Here is a 21,929-nt window from a genome sequence, read left to right as displayed (position 1 = left end):
CCTTCATTCAATTCTTCCAAATGCAATATTTTATAAGAGATAGGGGTGGGACCATCATGATCATTGTGGGTCCCACCCTTTGTTTTGTTCTATAAATCAGGGGGTGCTTGTGAGCAGTGATAACTGTCATATGTGTCGGTATCATCGAACCGGTTCAGTGAGTAGCAGGACAATGTCATTTGTCGGTGTTTAACTAATGATGGGTGCGTACAACTGAGTACTTAAATCACCTTTAAAAAAAAATAATAATAATAAATAAAAAATCTTGGATTGCTTTCTGCACTTACGAGAACATGTACATTCCCTGTTCAAGATATAGCATTAAAAAAGAGGTCTACAATGAAAAACTAAACAAAATATATTCACTCCTTACAACTAAATGGGATCAATTTGAGTGCATAAACAACATCGACCTTTCAAATTTCGGTTATAGCGGCACTAACACCTATCCTGAAATCCCACACTCATTGCCCCATATCACATGGTCAAGGAAACTAAGTTGTAAAAGTTTTAAACTTTCCTTGAAAACTTAAGGTTGTAGTCATGCTTGAGAATATTTGTTCTCAGCAGCATGGCCCTGACGTACTGATCAAATTCATTGCCCGTCTGCAGAACCCGCTGGAAAGTGGCATTCCTCTGATCCGCATGTCGTGCATACAGTATTTTGTTATGAGAGTCAATTCGAGCCTGCACAAGTATCACAGGTTTGATGAATACCAACGAGGATCAGATTAGCTAGTACTAAGTAAATAACCTATTAGCGCCCCAAAAGAGTATATAACAACTGAACAAAAGTGTAGAAGTCAAAAACTAAAAGCTTCCAATGTTCTTCCCATTAACTGTGAACTGTGAACGATACCCTTTACCAAGCTAATTAAAATATAATCTATTGAAATTGGGAAGTGGAAAGCAATACCTGTATTTGGTTGTTAGTAATCAAAGCTTCGAGTTCTTTCTGCAGCCCCACCACAGTTGTTTTAAAAGCATTAGCCATCATATGCAGATCAACAGACACAAATGGAAGAGTATACTGGATGAGAGCTTTGTGTCGAATTTCATCATAGAGTGTCTCAACATGGTCATGTAAATGCATGTCTAGTAACAGGTTTGATTTGAGTCTTCCAAGGTAATCAAGACATGATGCATAGCGGCTGCAATACCAGGGGAAAAAATTAGTGTGTTAAAAATGAATTTACTGGAACAAGGTATTTATCAAGACAACATGCAATTATACCCCCACAATAGATAAAAGGTGGCACTCATTTTGGAAAAAGCAGCAGATGGATGTAAACTTAATATGATTTAAAATTTTAAATGTTCATCAATCATCTAAGCAGCCAACAGGTTACTGAGTGCCAATAGCAGATGCGGAAAGAGGGGAGGGGGGGAAGGTATTAAATATATGATAAATAATAAAAATAAAAGCTCAACCCTAATTACATCAAATCCCTAATTTTGTTTGTATATGTCTCTTCTCCAAAAGTAAAGCGAGTCACGTGTGGCTAGCTAATGCGTTCAAGTTGTGTCTTGTTCTCCATCAAGTTTTCATGACAGGAACTTCTCAAAGGGGTTGTCAAAGTAACACGGAGGAAAATGAAGTGCATTTTCTTGTCATAGACTCTTAGTTGCCACTAGCAAACAATAATCCATTGATCAATATGCTTTACCATTGAAGATTTTTTTGAGAAATTGGAGAGTCATAAAAGGTAACTGAAAAGTTAAAGCATATTAAATTATTGGAACAAGCATTGATACTCATTTCCTTGTCATAAACAAATGTTATTCACTTCCTCAAGTTCACCCCATAAAATCCCACAAGAAGGCATCAGTATTAATCCAGGAAAATCTGATTCAACCCACTTCAAAAGGACAATAATAAGGGTCAAGTGTAAAAGGTCAAGCTGCTGTCCCATAAAAAAAGTGGGATAGGTAATGACAACGCAAGGATAACTAAATCGTCACTAGATATCACCTTATAGAAAATTAAACAAGGCAGATAAGTTTTTCTTCAGTTCAGTAAACCTTCTGCGAGGTTTAGCAATTTCTATCATTTTAACCAAAACCAAGAGATCACATGTAAAGACCATATTAAGTTACCTAGAATAGAAATCATGAATGAGCTCTCTTACTTCAGGTACCAACTCTAAGAAATTCCGAAAGTTAATATTGTCTATAACTTTGCTCTGCCAAATAAAAGAATCTAGTTAGGAGGTGATCCCACAATATATAAAATTCCAAGGCATAATTGAGAAACCCATTCAGAAGGAGAAACACGGTATAATTGCCTTCAGCTCAGTTCGATCAAAACTTGCAAGTGCACAAAGTCCACCATATGTTGCAATGTCTTGGGGTGCAATCACTTCTGTGTAGCTGTTACCCAATTCATGACCCGTTTCCAAGAACTGCAAATATACCAAGACATTGTACATCACAAGTTTACATTTGAAAGATCAAATTTAATTAATACAACAAAGACTTACAATATCCTCAAGACACCATTATAAATTAAAGAGCAAAAAGACTACTCTATTAAAGTGCTTTCTAGTATCTGCAAAGAAAATGAAGTCCAATAGCAACTTGAAGCATCCAAGGATTGACCAAGACACCACTTTTCCCTCAATAATTAGGAGTTCCTTTTGGTCCATCATTCACTTGATTGACCCAGTATGCATTATGATGAGGGAATAATTTTCAACAACTGACTTTTAAACCACCCAAAGAACCATAGTTTATTTAATCGGACAAGAAATCTTACAATTGATTGGTCATTATAGAATTTCATGGTAGCAAATCTTACTTTTGCAGGATGGAAATAATTTTTTTATCTTTAAACGATGTCATGTGATGATAAACATTTATGTTTGTAGGCAATAACTATAAAAAAGAACAGGGTAAATTCCAAAAAAAGGGAAAAAGACACTTAAGGACACGGTGCCCACTAATTCAACGACATAGTTTGGTATGTTATCTAACATTAGTTGTTGAGGTGGCTAATGTAATCTCTATACCCAATAAAAAAATTTGACAACTCATTCTTTCCTTATCACTTGCAATAGGTTATTTCTTTTTGGTAATTAATTAAATTATTTCTGTTTTTGGAAAATCAATTACCAAACTTCCTCCATCTCCATCAGTTACCAAACCCTAATCTTCTTGCCCACCATAGCTTGACTCTCTTGGTAAATCAATCATCAACAACTATTTATCCAAAATGAACTGTAAAGAGGGATTTTTCCCATCAGAAGAATTTATAGCTTCGCCGTCAATTTCTCTGTCACGAACTGTAAGAGGGATTTCTCTGTTCACAAACTATGGAGGTGGCCACCATAGCTTCGCTGGCGATTTCTCTATTCAGAAGATCCGACACAATTTCTCTGGTCAGAATATCTGTCGCCGGTTATTTATATGTGTGCATATGTATATATATTTACGTTGGTGGGAGACTGATAAAAAGGGAGATAATTAATTGTGAAAGGGGTTTGAATTAAAGAGAGATTTAAATTAAGCTTTGGACTGAAAAGTAAATGTATTGTTATGGTATTACGGCATCCATGGTGTTTCTGTAGGGCTTTGATTGAAATGAATACAAAGTTAGTAATTAGTATGTGCGCGTAAGAGAGTGTGTGTGTGTGTGAGAGAGAGAGAGAGAGCCTGCCGCCAGGGGGTGGGGGGATAGAAAGAGAGTTTAGAGCTAGATTGAGATAATCAAGCATTCAGCCCCAATGTCAAAGGTATGATCAAAACCCAGTAAATCCTCATTTATAACCAGTGTAAAATCCTACTAATCTGACTTATCACATTTTCACTAGCCTTGAAGATGAAAACATAGACATCATATCAACCTAAGTAGATATACTTATTTTCCTTTTTAGGTCAAAACACAAACCTACAAGCAAAAATTAGCATGACATGTTGCAAAAGACAAAAGATTAGATGGCTAACCTTCCGGGCAGCAAGCTTGTATTTTTTAGCCTCTAAGTGAGCCAATCCTGCAGAAGAACGTAGTTTTGCTATCGTGACGGGGTCCAAGGCATCTGGATTTTGCTCTGCTTTGTTAACATAGTTTATGACATGGGCAAACTGACCCATCTCAATGCTGACCAAAGTTGCATTCAAACACATATTAATGATATGCTTCGATGTAGTGCAATAATCACGAGTGCGAATGTAATTCCTTAGTGCATCTGGAAGTACTCCATGAGCATAGTAAAAATCTCCAAGATCATTGAATCCCATTCTGATGCTTTCTTTGATCAAATTTGTCTGCACAAAGGAGAACTCGGATAAGAAGGGATAACAAGACATTTTACTTCTTATACATGGCAGAACACAAGAAAAGCACAATGGGAAAAATTGAAAGGTAACTCTACAAATTGATCTGATATTATAACTGAAAAAATCAAAACATATTGTCAATACGAGTCACTAATTTCCAAAGAAATCGGAAAGATACTATTTCATAATTTTCTTAAAGAAATAAATATCATAAGAACCAAATTGAGTGAAAATATTAACACTTAAAAAAATCAATAGACAGAAAATTCTACCAAGACATAATCAACAGAAACCACAAAGCAAGGTAACTGTTGAAGTGTCCCTTTATGCAAGAAAGAGCACTTACACTAATCCACCAAAACTTTGAGAACATCAGTAACTTTTTGTGACAAACTGAAAAATTCCCAATCTTAAGTAAAAGCCATTTTCAGTCAAAACACAGTAAAGAAGAATATTTTTTTAAAATCCCCTACGTTCAGAACAGCGGAAGTAAACACATCACAAACATTGAGATCCAATCATCAAAATAAGCAAACAACATGCAATACAATATTTTACATGGTTCAGCCGAATTTTGCCTAGGTCCGTGGAGAGAAGAAATTTCACTATAATGGATTTAGAAAAGAATATACTCGTATAGAGACTGCCCACCCATTTATTTTGCATCTCTCTACTCTCACCCACTCTCTTCTCTTCTCTTCTCACTCACTCACTATATTAGTAACAACACCCACAATAAATATGAAATTGTTTTGAGAAGAGGGTGGAAATATTAAACCAAAAACCAAAGCCATAAACAATACGAACCACTTCAGAGAGGCATTGAAGTGGACAAAAAGAAGACGAAGGATTGGTTGGATTGGGTTTTTTCACCATAAAAAACTCGTCTAAATCATCCAAAGAAACTTACAATGTCAAAGCCACAGCTCAAAAATGCACATTTTTTCATTGTCCTTACAAAATATCACAGCCTCTAAGCATCTGACTTTCCCACCATAAGAAAGTATAAAACTACAACCACACTGAGTGAATAATTCCCTTATTCTTACTAAAGAAAAAGCACATTCAAACACAGAGATTCAATTTCAACCCACCATTCAAATTCCTCTAAAGGGCATTCCAGTAAGAACCCAACAACAAACCCTCAATAGTAAAATTTACATCACTTTACTCATATATAATACACATCCCCCATATAACATATGCATATATACATAAACCCTAAAATACGCAAACCATGAAATAACTGATAAAAAAACCATTTAAAATAAGAAAACAAAGAAAACCTTATAAGCATTGAGTTCATTTTCCAGCTTCTCCCTCCTCTGCTCGGCCCGATGGTCCACGGACTCAGTCCAGGCCGGGTCGGGCCCGTAATTGGGACCTAATCGTCCGTCGATCTTCTGAACAACTTCCCCAAACAGGTGAGTGTCCTCGCCCTTCTTGATTAAGTCGAAGGCCAATCGAAGAGCCTCCAACTGCATCGAAACGTTGTCGCATCGGTCGGCGATGTAGAGGAGACGAGCGATCTTGGTGCGACCGCTGTACAGCCCAGCGTAGGCCTCGACGTCGAGCTGTTCGCTGCCTATGATTAGTCTGTGACGCTCAGAATCGTCACCGCCGTTGGCGTAGACCTCGTCGGTCATTTGTCCCGAAGCTTCGTGTTCGCCGTCCATGGCTATCTCTGCTATCAACCACAATAACCCAGTGAAGCTAGGTTTTGTTAAGGTCTCTGATACTCTGGTTCTCTCTCTAGCGTTCTTTCTGAACTAGTATATCAGATTTCCAGAGGCCCTATCTCATGTATGGAAGAGCCCAGAGCGACATATAGTTATTTTTATAGTTTAAAATTTTAAATCAATATGAATTTTTTAATTTTCCTTATTAGTCTATTCTATTTTATGATTTATCCAACAGAATATCAACTGTATATCTTTTATTATTATTATTATTTAATGTGTATATTTATTATTCGAAAAACTCTTACTTACAAATTTTGATGTATTTGTTTTGTCGATTTTTAATGATGTTCTAGACTTTTTTTTAGGTAAAAATGATGTTCTAGACTTCTTGCAACTTTTATGATTTTTTTTTTTTAAAGAAAAATATTAACATAAATTAATTAGCAAAGTTGCAATAAAATGCATTGCCGCATAAAAATAATTTTAATTTTTTTTATTATTTAAGAAATATATATATATATATATATATATATATATATATATATATATTTATATTATTATTAAATGTGCAAAGAGTTTCAGTATTCAGTATTTCAGTATTTCTCAATTTATTTATTTATATAAAAAATATTTACTAATTGATACAAATATAGCTTTTATAAAACTCTAAAAACAAATTATGGATAATTATTATAATATAATCGCTTCGGCCCAGTTATGATTATGTTATTATCAGGAGATAACACGTGTCATCATCTTATTAATTCAATAAGCCTATAAATAAAGTCATGGAGGAAGGAATACAGAAATTGAGAATTTTATAAATTCGGAATTCCAAAGAGTTTCAGTATTTATTTATTTATATAAAAAATATTTATTAATTGATATAAAAAGATTTTTTATCTATATTTTTAGGTCAATCCGTATTTATTTATTTATTTACTTTATAAAAAAATATTTATTAATTGATATGAAAAGAGTTTTTTTAAATAAATAAATTCAATAAAACTCTAAAATCTACCTAATAAAGAAATGTTATATAAAAAAATTAAAAAATCTATAAAACTCTAAAATCAACCAAATAAATTATTTATTAATTGATATAAAAATAATAGTTATTTTTATGGAGTTTTATTTAAAATAAAATAAAATAAAAATAAAACTCTAATTTCTACCTACTAAATTCAAATTAACCTATTTATCTATTTATTATTATGAGAATTTTTTAATAAGATAAAATCTAATTAGACAATAATTATTAGTATAAAACAATATTTATTAATTGATATAAAAAATAAAATAATTTTTCTAAAATTCTACCACAAATTAACATTTACTAAGAATTTGTTAATCCCGGGAACCTACAAAGGATAACTGGGCGAAAACTAGATCCTTGAAAAGAGTTTACTAATAGGTATAAAAAGAGTTTTTAAAAGAGTTTCTATTAAACTCTAACACAAGTCACCTATTTATTTATTTATTATGAAATTCTTAATAAAATAAAATCTAATTAGACAAGAACTATTGATATAAAAATTATTTTTTAATTGATATAAAAATTAAAATAATTTTTCTAAAACTCTTCCGCAAATTAGTCAATAATTTTTAATATAAAAAATATATACTAATTGATATAAAAAGAGTTTCTCTTAAACTCTAACACAAATTACCTATTTATTTATTTATTATGAGGTTTTTAATAAAATAAAATCTAATTAGACAAGAACTATTCATATAAAAAATATTTTTTAATTGATATAAAAAATAAAATAATTTTTCTAAAACTTTAACACAAATTACTTTTTATTATAAGTTTTTTTTAATAAAAAGTAATCTAATTTGACAAGAATTATTAATATATAAAAAGAGTTTTTAAAAGTTTTTCTATAAAATTCTAACACATATCACCTATTTATCTATTTATTATGATTTTTTTAATAAAATAAAATATAATTAAACAAGATTATATTTAAATAAATAAAAATTTTCTATAAAATCAACACAAATTAGCTGTTTTACTTTCTATAAAACTCTATTACATTATTTATTTATTATAAGTTTTTTACCACAATAAAATCTAATTAGACAATAATATATTTAAACAAAATAAAATAATTTTTATAAAACTCTACCACAAATTAACTATTTTATTTTCTGTAAAACTCTATAACATGTAACCTGTATTTATCTATTTATTATGAATATTTTTCCAAACAATAAAATAATTTATATAAAACTCTACCACAAATTATCTATTTTATTTTATTTAAAACACTATCACATATATCCTGTATTTATTTATTTATTTTTAGTTTTTTAATAAAAGAAAATCTAATTAGACAATGATATATTTAAAGAAAATCAAATAATTTTTTAAAAGAGTTTTATATAAAACCCTAACACAAATCACCTATTTATCTATTTTTATGAGTTTTTTAATAAAATAAAATATAAATAGACAAGAATTAGTAATTTAAAAAATATTTAATAATTGATACAAAAAAATAAAATAATTTTTATAAAACTCTACCACAAACTACCTTTTATTATAAGTTTTTTAATAAAATAAAAAAAATCTAATTAGAGAACGATATATATATTTAAAGAAAATAAATAATTTATATAAAATTCTACCACAAATTGACTATTTTATTTTTAATAAAATTTTATCACATTAGACAAGGATATAAGTATTTATTTATTTATATAAAAAATATTTATTAATTTATTTAAAAAAGGTTTTTATAAAAATAGTTTATATAAAACTCTAAAAACTACCTAATAAAATCAATCACAATAAAATATTTATTAATTGATATAAAAATAATAGTTATTTTTTATGAATAATTATCACAATATAACCGGTCTGGCCTAGTTATGATTATGTCATTATTAGGAGAGGACACATATCATCTTCCTATTAATCCAGTAAGCCTATAAATAGAGGCATGGAGGAAGAAGGAAGGAGTACATAAATTGAGAATTCTAAAAATATAGAATTGAGAGAGAAATTCAGAGGGGCATAGACTCACAAGCCCAAAATTTCAGAGTAAAATAGTATTTATTTATTTATTTTAAAAAATATTTATTAATTATTAAAAAAAAGTTCTTACCTATAACATAGTATTTTAGTATTTATTTATTTATATAAAAAAATATTTATTAATTGATATGAAAAGAGTTTTTATACTCTATAAACTTTAAAAGCTACCTAATAAAATTCAAATTAACTTATTTATCTATTTATCATTAATAAATTTTTAATAAAAAAAAATTTAATTAGACAATAATTATTAATATAAAAAATATGTATTAATTGATATATAAAATAAAATAATTTTTCTAATACTCTACCACAAATTAACTTTTATTATGAGTTTTTTAATAAAATGAAATCTAATTAGACAAGGACATATGTAACGAAAATAAAATAATTTATATAAAACTCTATTGCAACTTACCTATTTTATTTTCAATAAAACTCTATCACATTAGACAAAGATATATTTAAGAAGTTTCTATAAAACTCTAGAACAAATTACTTATTTATCTTTTTATTACGAGTTTTTTTAATAAAAGAAAATATAATTAGACAAGTATTATTAATATAAAAAATTATTTATTATTTGATAAAAAAAGAGGTTTAAAAGAGTTTTTATAAAACACTAACACAAATTACTTATTTATCTATTTATTATTAGTTTTTTAATAAAATAAAAATCTAATTAGACAAGATTATTAATATAAAAAATATTTATTAATTGATATAAAAAGAGTTTATATTAGACTATAACACAAATTACCTATTTATTTACTTATTATGAGTTTTTTAATAAAAGAAAATCTAATTAGACAAGAATTATTAATCTAATTTTTTTTTAATTGATATAAAAAATAAATAATTTTTCTAAAACTCTACCATAAATTACCTTTTATTATGAGTTTTTTTTTAATAAAAGGTAATTTAATTAGATAAGAAATATTAATATATAAAAATATTTTTTAATTCAAGTAAAAAGAGTTTTTTAAATATTTAATATAAAACTCTAACACATATTACCTATTTATCTATTTATTATGAGTTTTTTTAATAACAGAAAATATAATTAAATAAGAATATATTTAAGGAAAATAAAAAAATTTAATAAAATGTACCACAAATTAGCTAATTTATTTTCTATAAAACTCTCACATTATCTATTTATTAAGATTTTTTAATAAAATAAAATCTAATTAAACATGAATATATTTAAACAAAATAAAATAATTTCTATAAAATTTTACCAGTTATTTTATTTTGTATAAAACTTTATCACATATAACCTGTATTTATCTATTTATTTTGAATCAACAATTAAAAAAATATATATGAAAACAAAAATTTTGTAAGTTACAAAACATTCTCCACGTGCATGGCACGTGTGTTGTGACAAAGTTTTAAGTCAAAGTCTAATATATATATATATTCATAAATATTTTTCGACAATCAAATATCCAAAAATTTAAAAATATTACGACAACCAAACACTTGAAAAAAATATATACTTTATACCTAAACAAACGGAGACTAAAAATTATTTAAAGTATCACAGATAATTTTTTTTTTTAAGGAATTGTTTTGAAAATAAATTACAATACGAACATCATAAAGTTAAAATTTTATATTAAAACACTTGAATTAAACTTTATTTTGTCTTTCGTTTTAATCAAATTGATACTTTATTATCCTCACAAGCTTCTTTGTTTTTATTTTGGAATAAAGTTACTTCAACCCTCGGCCCAAACAACATACCTCTTTATTTTAACATAATTTAATACGGAACAATATAAGAATGTGATTCCACCGAAATTTTAAAAATGACAAAATCAAAATATTTAGAAATAACAAAATCTAAGTAACTGAGAATAAGAGTGGAAACACATGCGAAGCATTAAACGGCACCTGTTCAAAAGATATAACAATAATGAAAATGAATTTTATACTGCGAAGCCATTTAATTAAAGTTTCATTTGTAAAATCATTGATCATCAACTCTCATGTTAACTTTACTAGAATTAGGAACAATTTTATTACTTCAATTTTACTAATTTTAATTTCAAAACTTTAATTCTGTATAAAACTATTATTAGTAAACAATTTAATCAACCTGACAACAGTGAATTCATACTTGCTAGTTACTCAAAACTATCCAAACCAAAGCCACATAATTCAAACTGAGTCAAGTAATGAATCAAGCAAGAACAACCCATGACTTTACTTGACAAGTCGTGTATATATTTACTGACTTGTGATTACTGACTATTCTATCATTAATCTGTTGACCAAACTCTGAATTTTAATACTTAAAAAACGTATCAAAACTTGTTCTTAGTGAGATGTAATTATGAAAGCTTACAGTCAAATATCTCTATTTGGTATTAAAAAAAAAAAAAAAAAAGAAAGAAAAAAAAAAAAAGTTACATCTTTATTAGGTGTGCCTATCAGACTCTGCTATCCAAAAAAAGGAGGGCATAAAAGATTATTTTCTTCCAAAGAATTATTAACAAAAAAATTTGAAAATTTTGAATAACCATCAACTATAAAAGAGAGGCAAAACAAAACATGCAGTACTAGGAAGCTGTTCTGGACCCTTTTGAATTTTGGTCAGTAGCAGAGGCAGTCCAATACTGCTTAACTGCAATTAGAAGCTTCTCTCTGGCATGAGGGCTACCTTCATTCTCCACCATTCTGCTTTCCCATTGAAGTCCGTCTACGATGCTCTTCACGCTCACCAGAATATCAACATCATCTCGGATAATCACACTACCTTGTGGTCGTAATATTCTATCCATTTCTAACAAAATATCTTCAATTTCACATCTGAAGAACAAATTATTTGAGAACGATACAATCAGAAATTCTTAGTGTTCACGATGGCTAAATCAATAAAATAAAAAAATTGATTCAAAAAGATATGTTATACCTGTCTTTGTAGAGGGTAAAAACAGAATCGGCATGAATGAAGTCGTAAGTTCTTGGATAAGTAGACATGGCCTCGCACCTACAAGGATACAAGTGAATCATAACTTCACGCAATGTGTTATGGGAATTGGTAATTTGCTTATGACAATTCAAATTTTCTAAAAGAGTGTGATTATTTGGCCAACGACTAAAAGAGCTAGTGCTTCGGGCACCAAAAAGAAAATGACTAAACACTAGCAAAAAGTTCATGAAATCAATAACACAATAACATCGAACAATCAAGCAACTGAAATTTAAGATCATAAAGACTATTAACTGAGATCATAGAACACCATTGAAGTGATTCTAAGGAAGAACGTGCTATCACATACCGATTGTAATACGGACTGCATGAATAATAATATAAGAAGCATTATAAGTCATACTATTTTCTTAAGAGTAAGGGGCAATCATACCAGTTTTGATAAGTACCAATAAGTCCACGCTCGTAGATGACTCCAAGAGTGTCGATCTTCGCCTCAACAGGCACAACGTTCATAACCCACACTGGATCATCGACAAGTGCAGCTGCAAACCCTCCCAAGTAAGAATTCATATCAAGCAAGTTGCGGTACCTTCCTCGCTCTGCTAGCTGGTAGTCTATAGACTTATAATGCGATAATCTCTTTTTCCAAATTTCTGTATCTTTTTTGAAAATCTCTGCTGTAATTCCAGTTAAGCTTCCGCTAATTACCCTCGGAGGAACTGCAGTCAGTCTCTCCGGCCACTTTGTTAGCTGTCCTCCAGCAGTTTCCTTAATGTCGGACACTTCAGGCAGAGGAGTTAAACAGGCTTCCATCTTCGTATACCTGCAAAGTGGTGAATCTACTAAGAAACAAATGGATGAATCTTAAGATAAAAAAACCAACAAATTATATTTCTCAGCAACCAAACAAGGCATTACAAATTAGAAGCTAATACAGATAATATATTTGAAGGCATCTTTAAGAAAAAATGATCTGGATCGCAGTACCCATTACCATTTAACTGGTTTTGTTAATTACCATTAAAGTTGAGAAGTATATAAAACTTTAGGAGGTTCTTTGGGTCAGCAAACTAAAAGTGTGACTGAAACAAATCCATATAAGATTGATTTCTGACAGAATAGCCTTTATGATCAAATTGGTTTTGGTATCACTGCAAAAATGTCCTACTACAGTGAGAAGAATTCAACTTTTCTCCTTTATATATGTGTGTGTATATTTGGTCACGCCATAGAAGTTCGTTACACGCCATTACAAGATATTGTTGGCCCCAATAATTTCCTTAAGCCATACGCGTGAAGACCACAAATCACAGATTTTTATCAGTCTATCTAGTGACAACCTCATATATTGCCCAATGATGGGCTGTAGACACAACCCCCAATTACTCAAGGAACCTATTATTTGCAGGGATTTAAGCCCTTAAGTTTTAATTAAGTTTCCAAATGGATACAAAATAAAAATCCAATAACAAATATGAAAAATTTAAGCACAATAGAGCATTACCATGCCTTGTCTGGATCGCGTGCCTTGCAGAACCGCGGATTCTTGAAAACCTTCCGATTAATTTTACAATGTATATGATTACTGGGTTTCTGCCAAATAGCAAGATCATCCTTTTGTTTCAATTTCTTCCAGCATAGGCTTTTCGCTACGCTCTCAATTACATATTGTTCGGCTTTCAAATCTTCAGCAGTCCTATCCCAGCCTTTCCAGTGTCTCTCCCAGTTTATAGGTGGCCCCGAAAGGATCCAGTACCCACCAGGACGTAAAATCCGATCAACTTCAATCAAGTAAAGCCCATCTGCTCAAACATAATTCAAATGAACTCCAAATCTTCCAAAAAAGAGTAAACACAGATACAAGGGATAAAATTACTAAAACCAATAAATTCAAGTACCGTATTGGCCCCAAGGAATGAGGCAGCGAGAGCAATGAGCCATGTCAAATGCTCTGGAAGGGTAAGGTAGTCTAATGGAAGCTAGCACACCAATCAACGCAGGAACTCCTCGCTCGAGAGCAAATTGCACTTGAGCTACATGAGTGTCTCTCGGTGCAAATGACACTGTTAAGATGTTCCTAGATGTAAGATAAGCTCCCCAACTAGCAACCTGTGAAATTTAAGGCCATAGTTTATATTTGACAAAAATATCATATTACTTCTCTTATAAAGTAGAATCATATATTCATTTGAATGCATTATGGCCATTTACGAATGTCGTCTACTCAAGAAATCTAAAAATTTAAGCTTCCACATTTATGTTCTGTTTATCATAATGAAAATGAAATCTTAAAGAAGTACGAAGAAAGTGCTCCATTTGTCTACAATTATACTCTGTTATAATGTTACTGAACAATTTGATCTCCTTCAAATCAATATTTTATTTTAACTTCATTCATTAATTTTAAAATAAAATTTCTTAGAAATGCTTAGAGAACTCAAAGTTTTATAGTACATCCAAATCAATAATGTTTTTTTCTAATTTCCTACATTATAAATTGCTAGAAATGTTAAGAGAATTCTAGAAGAGGATTTACAAACTGAGAGATGCATGGATGATATTGGAGAGTGCTGTGATTATCTGCAATTGAATTTATTCTTGACCATTAAATAAGTTTCTTTTAATGATTGCACCATTAAATAATAAAGATATATACACAGTTTTTTTTATTTTTTTCCATAAATTAAGAAAATGACAAAATTCAATAGTACTCTTTCATGAACCATAGTATTTTCAATTTTGAGAAGAAAAAGATTCTCATCAACCAAACAACCTACATCAGAATCAGTACAAGTGAAATTTATACTTCAAAGACACTTTTGTTATAAATGGATAAAGTTTGTACCCTTGGACTGTCTATTAATCGATCATAAAAAGTAATAGAAATTAATTGGGTAGCTTTGATAATTAATCCAAAAAATGCCAAAAAGTTGGTGCATCTTGAACACCAACTTTCACCCAATACAGAATATATTTTAATTTATAATAAGATTATGTTACCTGTTTATTTATTTAGTACGGAGTAATTATTAATTTCAACAAATGTATCTATTCTTGCAGTGTAAAAAAAGTAAACATGTGAATTTTTTTTTTTTTTTTTTATAAGGATTTTTATACAACCAATAACCATATCAAGCAACAAATCCAGCCCAATTTCCGGAAATCAATTTTTATATTGACAAAAAAAAAAATCTTTTTATTAGGTAATAAAGGAAATTTTTCCCATTGAAATCCGGTTTATCCAGGAAGCAAACCAGACCAGCTGTCCAGAGAGCTCTGGCAAAAATTCTCCAAGGCGTTTGGTTAGCTCGAAAATTTACAGAAAAGAGAACAAATGGGAATAGAAAATTCCACACCGTTTCTTCTAATATATATATATATATATAAGGGACTTAATAGTCATCAAAAAACATATTTTGACGTTGGGGTTCAATAAAATATTAGTTGGTTGGATTGAGCTTTTCATGTTCAAGAAAAGTATGATTTTAATATTTCAAGAAATTAAAGCGACTCACTCCAATTCTTGATTCCATATTGGAGTGCTACAAAATTTTAGTTCAAATTTTCTCCTTGAATTTTCTCACCAACCAAACAGTGGGAAACTCAATAGTCAATCCAATTTTAGAAAGAAAAAGAAAATGGAAAAAGGAACGCATCTCTAAGATGATCCTAGACAAACTCACCCACAAAGGTCTAGAACATGCATGTATAGACTATGTGTGTGTATATATATATATTATATATACGTACCCCACAACCAGTATCAATGGCGGTCCGAATAGAGCCATCTCGGAGATTGATCAACTTTCCGATATCATTAATGTACGCATCAGCACCACGAGGAAACATGGTCCCACCACCCGGAAACCTGAACCGGTCCCCCTCGAACCGGACCCAGTTCTGACCCGCTTTCTCCACTGTCAAATGCTTATGTGGCACGTTCGCGTACCACACCGAGTCACGACTCTCCGGCCACCGTACCGGCGTCCTGTACCCGAACGGCGCCGGAATTCTACACTTCAATAATTCGCCAACTTCAGGACAGTGTCTCTCTCTATATATTAATCTCCCTCGATCAAACTTCAACGACCGCTTGGCGTCCTCGCACGGCGTGTAGTCACTGAAATTCGGGTCACACGGCGGAAGGTGTTTCACACGCGCCACCGGTGAGATTGGGTGAGTATCTTCCGCCGTGTGGTGGGCCGTGAAATCGAGGGGATTGGGATTGTAGGCGGTGGTGTTTCTTGATGGTTTGCACGGTATTCTTGGGACGACGTCGGCATCGGCGGCTGGGCCGCCGGTTACGCCGCCGTGTTGCCAAATACCGATGAAGTAGGCAACGAAAAATAAGATGGCGGTCAAGAGGAGGTAAAAGATATTGGATTTATTGACTCTGGTGGCGAGGTAATACGGTATCTTAGTTCGAATCGCCATTGATAGCAATCTTGAAGTGAGGTTTCTAGAGCGAGAAAATGTTAGAGAGAGAGAGGGGGGGGTGGGGGGTGGGGGGTGGTAATGTCGGGTGACGGGTGATCTGTCTTCTAGTATTGGGTTTTACGGGGTTGATAAAAGGGATGGTGTGCGACTGCGAGTGGAGTGAGGTACACGCGCCTACGCTCCATCGTTAAATGGATTCACATAATATGTGAAGAGGGAAGGCTTCACTAGTGTCCGCTTTCATTGGATGTTTGTCCTTACATTCAAAGGTAAGAATATGGAGGAGTCCGTATCCTCTGTTTGCTATCCTAATTTTATCATTTGTACTTCACTTTAATTGGCTTAGTTGCCCTACAATTTTTTTTCAAGTTAACAAGGGTTAAAAATTAAATTAGTAAATTAATAGAGTTAAAGTTTGACATTTCAAAATTCACATACTATAAATTGAATCTTTTTTTTATTATTTCATATACTATTTATTTTTTCTTACAAGTATTAAAAGATGAATTGTATATTTATTTCATATAATTATTTTTTTAGTTCTAAATTATTGGATAAAGATGTATCAACATTTAAGAACTGATAACTGAACCTCAGCCCAATATATATAAGAACTGATGAAAAAAATAATAATAATAATAATAAGAAATGACTTTCACGATATAAATTCATTTGACTTATTAGGAATATTTAAATAATATTTTATTATGACAACACATACAAAACATTATTCTTTGTTTATAAAGCAAAAACGATTATATATTAAATTAATAGATACCAAAAGTTAAAATATAACATTTTAAAATTTACCGAATATCAATAACCTATTCAATTATCTAAGCATCTGCTTTATAAGGTTAATTTTATGAGTTTGGATTGTAGTGTGCTTATATATTCGATGCTGTATGAATATTACAGTGTAATTGTACACAAAAATAAAATTAGGGTAGGTCAGACGAATTGATGAATTTAGTAACTGAAGTGTCAATATTTGCTATTTTTCTGTCATTAAATGTAGTTATTTGAATATGAGACTTGCCTTTTTAGAATCAAAGTTTTGAAGAGTCTGTTATATCTCTCATTCTAAAAGCGCGTGAGATATCAATGCCCTTAAATGATTCACAGCCGAGATATATATACAACGTATATGTATATAGTATAAATACGTCAATTACTACAACTAATAAATAAATCCACAGCCAATTTACGAAATTTTAGAGCATTTGGGGGAGATTAGTATGACTTCCATATGTATAGTTTTGGGCTAGGGGTATACTTATTTGGGGTCCCACCTAGATAGGGATAAGGGGGTTGGCTCGCTTTAGCTTCTTAAATTAGGTGAAATTTGACTTTCAATTTTTTATTTTTTATTTTTTATAGTGGGAACCGAATAAGAACAACCATCAGCTATTAGGGCCTCCCTTGATCGAAACCTACAAGCATGTGCCATAATCTAACTATTAAACCTACACAGGTTGACTTCAACAAATCATGTTTTTTTTTTTTTTTTTAACCATTCGAAAAAAAAAAAAATTATGTTTTTTCCCAATAATGCAAAACTTGATTCAATTCGCCTTGTAACATATTTTTTAAAAATTAAAATAATCCTAGATACAAGTATATTGAATTTAGAAGGACGGTAAATTAATTATGACAAGACTATTTTAATATGAATGATGCATCAGCATTCTCTTCAAATACTAGTAAACAATTTTATGAACTCAGAGTGTTGTGTCGTGGCCTAGAGGTGTATCCTCATTTTTTTATTTACAGGATTGAAGGTTTGGATTTGGGTTTGAGTTTGGATATATATATATATATATATAGTGGAATGTGTGAATTTCTTGTTAAGATTAAAATAAATAAATAAACAATTTTATTGTTTTATTTTCAATATATTACTAACATACTCCTATTATATCTAATGCATAAATGTACAAAATCAAAGTATTTTAAGCCCTTGGACTAAAAAACACGAGGAGATATTTTAAGCATTTAAAGCCCATAAGCTAGATTTATGTAGAAGAAAAGGTTTAATTATAGCTAGCCCAAAGACATCAATTGCTTATACCCTTAATTTTGAGTCTTTCAATGGTTGTTCGTGATCTAGCTCAAAGTTCAATGACTCATATACTTTTGATCATGGTTCTTTGTATTAATCGATACGTGACTATTTTTCAAATCTGATATTCTATTCGTATCGACCAGTTTATATTGACTCTATCCGAATTCGTTATACCGCGATTGCAATCAATACCACAACCATAACCGATAATAGAAACCATACTTTCGACATACTTTCGACATATAAATTGGGGACAAAAAAATTTAAAAGAAAAATATATATAAATTTACCATTTCTAATGTTTGACATTTTTTCTCATTCAAACTCGTAATTTCCTTATTACAGTCAAGCCATTCAATTTATTTGAGTGAATTCATTTGGACTTTGACTTAACATCGAATCAAAAACTACTAAATCTAATTCTAATATTAATTATAAGGGTTAATTTCACTTAGACCCCCTGAGGTTGATGCATATTTCACTTAGATAGAGATTTGATTTGTAGCGACCACTTGGACCCCAATTAGTGGCTTAATATTTCACTTATACCCCAAATGTCAATTTTTGGTATTAAATGACTATGTTACCCTTTGACCTAATATTGACTATTTTTTGTGACTAAACTGCCCCCAAAGCACATTTCCTTCTCTTCCTCCTCTCAGGCAATCTTCCCAATTAACCCTCAATATGATCAGCCCCAGCTTCAGCCCTTATCTCTTATCACTGTCGTCAGATTCCGGCGATGGATTCTGATTTACAGGCGAAGTTCGGGTATCATTTTGACATGGTTTTTTCAACGAAAATCCGTATAATGACGGATTATTGAGAAACGCCGTCGGACCTTGATTCGCAAACGAACCGGTCTGAGGAATTTTGCCGCTCAAATTTTTGTTTCGAAGATCAAAACTCACTGTCATCGGCAAATTTCCCAATTTCAACCCACCAGTCACCACCACCGTCAACAATCATCCCCAAATGAACCAGTCACCACCCCATCACTGAGTTCGAAATCCGCAACCTTCAAATCGCCTTTGTCGTTGACGAGGAGGTTGTCCGGCATCAGATCACGGCGACAAGTTGGTTCGGCCGTGGATGACTAGCGGCGGCTCAGATGACAGCGACTGCGTGCTCGGGCGGTGGCTATGGATGAACTGCGGCTGTGCACGGGTGAGTCTGACCGGTGAATGGGATGGACTCGGGTTCGCCGTAGAGCTCGCCGCCACCATCATCCGAAGCCACAAGCTCGCCATCATACGGACGGTCTGAGCCTGAGCTTACTGCAACGCAAGAACTTCAATCAATAGCATATCGCCGGAGGACCTCCAACCGACGGTCAAGATCTGTATCGACAGTCACCAATCGCCGTCGATCGAGGTAAAGAGGACCTCCAACACGCCGTAACTACTCTCCTCAAGAAGATGTCGATTGGAGCGTGTGGCGCAATTCCGGCGAGGGGGTGCTGAGCTTGTCTCTACCATGGTTTGAGTCCGATTCCGGTTCGGATTCGTCTCCGGTGGGGTTTGTTGGGTCCAGTGGGTCTTGGTGGCAGCCATCCTTGCCGAGTTTAGGTTTGATTTGCAGGGCTGTGGATTGTTGATTTATTTATTTATTTTTTCCTTCTTGTGGTTGTTGATTACATGGTCTGATTTTGTGAATAAGGGGCGTTGATTGTGGGGTTGTGATTGGGGTAAGATTTGGTTTGTTTGATTGATCACAGAGGTAGTGGTTTATGGGTGTTTATGCACTTTTTAAGGTGGTGTGTTGGTGGTTGAAGGGGGTGGGTGAGAGAGACCGTAGACGAGAGAGATGAAAGAGGGGTGTTTATGTCATTTAAAATTAAAAATATTTTGTAGTATTAAAATTTTGAGGGTAAAAAAGTCAATTCGCATGTGTTTGAGGCCAAAAATCAAATTGGGGTCTAAGTGGTTGCTAAAAATCAAATTTCCATCTAGGTGAAATATGCGCCAACCTCGTGGGGTCTAGGTGAAATTAACCCAAATTATAATAAATCAAATACTAATAATTCATAATTTAATACAAAAATATTAACCCCTAAATAAAACTAATATTTAACTCACGTTTACCCACTCTAATTTTACCTTGTCATCAAGATCGAATGTGACAAGACTTCACTTGTACCATTTGGACTCTTCAGTTGTATAAGCACCACCAGATCGGAGATTGTATAAATTTTGCAAAATCTAAGTAGATATTCACTGACATAAGCAAAGGTAGGGCCCATGACCCCTCAAGTCCACAACAGTACGTGTCTGGTATGGTAAAGATTGTGCAGTTTGTACTCCACGCGCACGAACACAACGTCATCCAACAGAAAACAAACTAAAATTGGTCCACTGACGGTTAAAACCATGATTGCACAACCTAGGTTGCTTATTACCAACTCTTCTCATTAATAGACTAACAACATCCATGACATGGTCTTACAATGTTGCCATTATTCCAGCTTCCAAATGAATGTCTCGTGAACCCGCGAATAAATTGGGAAAAAAAAAAAACAAAGTGTCCCTTATTAATCAAACCCATCATTCACAATTTGGTAGGTCTCTCATTCATGGTTAGAATCATCATCCCTTAGGACTACTAATGTGATATTCAACAATTATAATTTTTGAGGTTAATATATATACTATTATTTAGATATAAAAGAATTTTAAGGTTGTTAGGGTTCAAGTAGTTAAATAAAACAAACAGTGATGTATATAAAAGCATTTACAATATATGAATGGACCTAATAAATATAACAAAATTTTATTTTTAAATGTACACCTCAAAGTCTATGTAGTTCCCCACTTTTGAATAGAAATGCATTTATAGTCATCCCCATTTTCCCTAGACAAGCGCAATTAAAAGCATCGAATGTAATGTAGATCCACAGACATTTCAAGATCAAGGTTGTTAAGGGGGGCATAATGGGGAGATGCACATTAATTCCTGATTAAGATGTGACAAGTCCAAGAGATAGGTATTGCAAATCATACTAAACCGAGTCTTGTTAAAAAAAATGAACACCAATCAGTTAAATGATTCAAAATTTTGGATAGAAATGCTTTGCCTACACTCGAAGAAGATCTCACTTAAAGGCAAAAAGGTTGGGCCATGAGCGGTACCTGTTTTTTTTTTTTACTAAACACAAGCTTCTGAAGTCCAACAAGGCTGTGTTTGGTTGACAATGTAGCCCAGTCGCATGTTAGTACATGAAAAAAGCAATATTATGTCAATGTCGAATGACAAAAGGGAAATGCAAATGCCCTTAAAATGTTACTAAGGCCCACTGTCAAGTTATTGGAGTATGCATCACGAAACCAACCAAATTGCAAGGGGTTCAAGATTCTCTCCATTGCGATACAAACAATTTAATCAATATTTTAAAAATATAATACAAGTAATGGAATGAGTATTGTTTGCATATATTACATCTCACAATAAAGTATAGCATCTTTCCTTGTAACCGAAGATCTTGAT

The 21,929-nt window shown here is 31.9% G+C and overlaps 2 protein-coding genes across 2 annotated transcripts; both read right to left on the bottom strand.

Moving 5' to 3' along the window:
• Positions 1-246: 246 nt before the first annotated feature.
• LOC132276618 (COP9 signalosome complex subunit 1-like) lies at positions 247-6,089 on the bottom strand. The gene is made up of 6 exons (XM_059778135.1): positions 5,562-6,089; positions 3,943-4,263; positions 2,286-2,402; positions 2,098-2,183; positions 917-1,151; positions 247-687 (listed from the first exon to the last, which is right to left on the bottom strand). The coding sequence occupies exons 1-6, from the start codon at positions 5,949-5,951 to the stop codon at positions 511-513; spliced, it is 1,326 nt and encodes a 441-aa protein (XP_059634118.1). The 5' UTR covers positions 5,952-6,089; the 3' UTR covers positions 247-510.
• A 5,221-nt stretch (positions 6,090-11,310) lies between these two features.
• LOC132276616 (probable methyltransferase PMT15) lies at positions 11,311-16,452 on the bottom strand. The gene is made up of 6 exons (XM_059778133.1): positions 15,695-16,452; positions 13,843-14,053; positions 13,449-13,746; positions 12,375-12,767; positions 11,921-11,998; positions 11,311-11,817 (listed from the first exon to the last, which is right to left on the bottom strand). Exons 1-6 carry the CDS (start codon positions 16,376-16,378, stop codon positions 11,568-11,570), a joined length of 1,914 nt encoding a protein of 637 aa, XP_059634116.1. The 5' UTR covers positions 16,379-16,452; the 3' UTR covers positions 11,311-11,567.
• Positions 16,453-21,929: the final 5,477 nt, after the last annotated feature.

The sequence above is a fragment of the Cornus florida genome, unplaced genomic scaffold (assembly GCF_030987335.1).
Source record: "Cornus florida cultivar Cherokee Brave unplaced genomic scaffold, ASM3098733v1 CherokeeBrave_3.0.0_Hap2_Chr10, whole genome shotgun sequence".
NCBI lineage: Eukaryota > Viridiplantae > Streptophyta > Magnoliopsida > Cornales > Cornaceae > Cornus > Cornus florida.
Note: the sequence above shows the minus strand (reverse complement) of the source record. Positions and strands in the feature narration are given on the sequence as shown.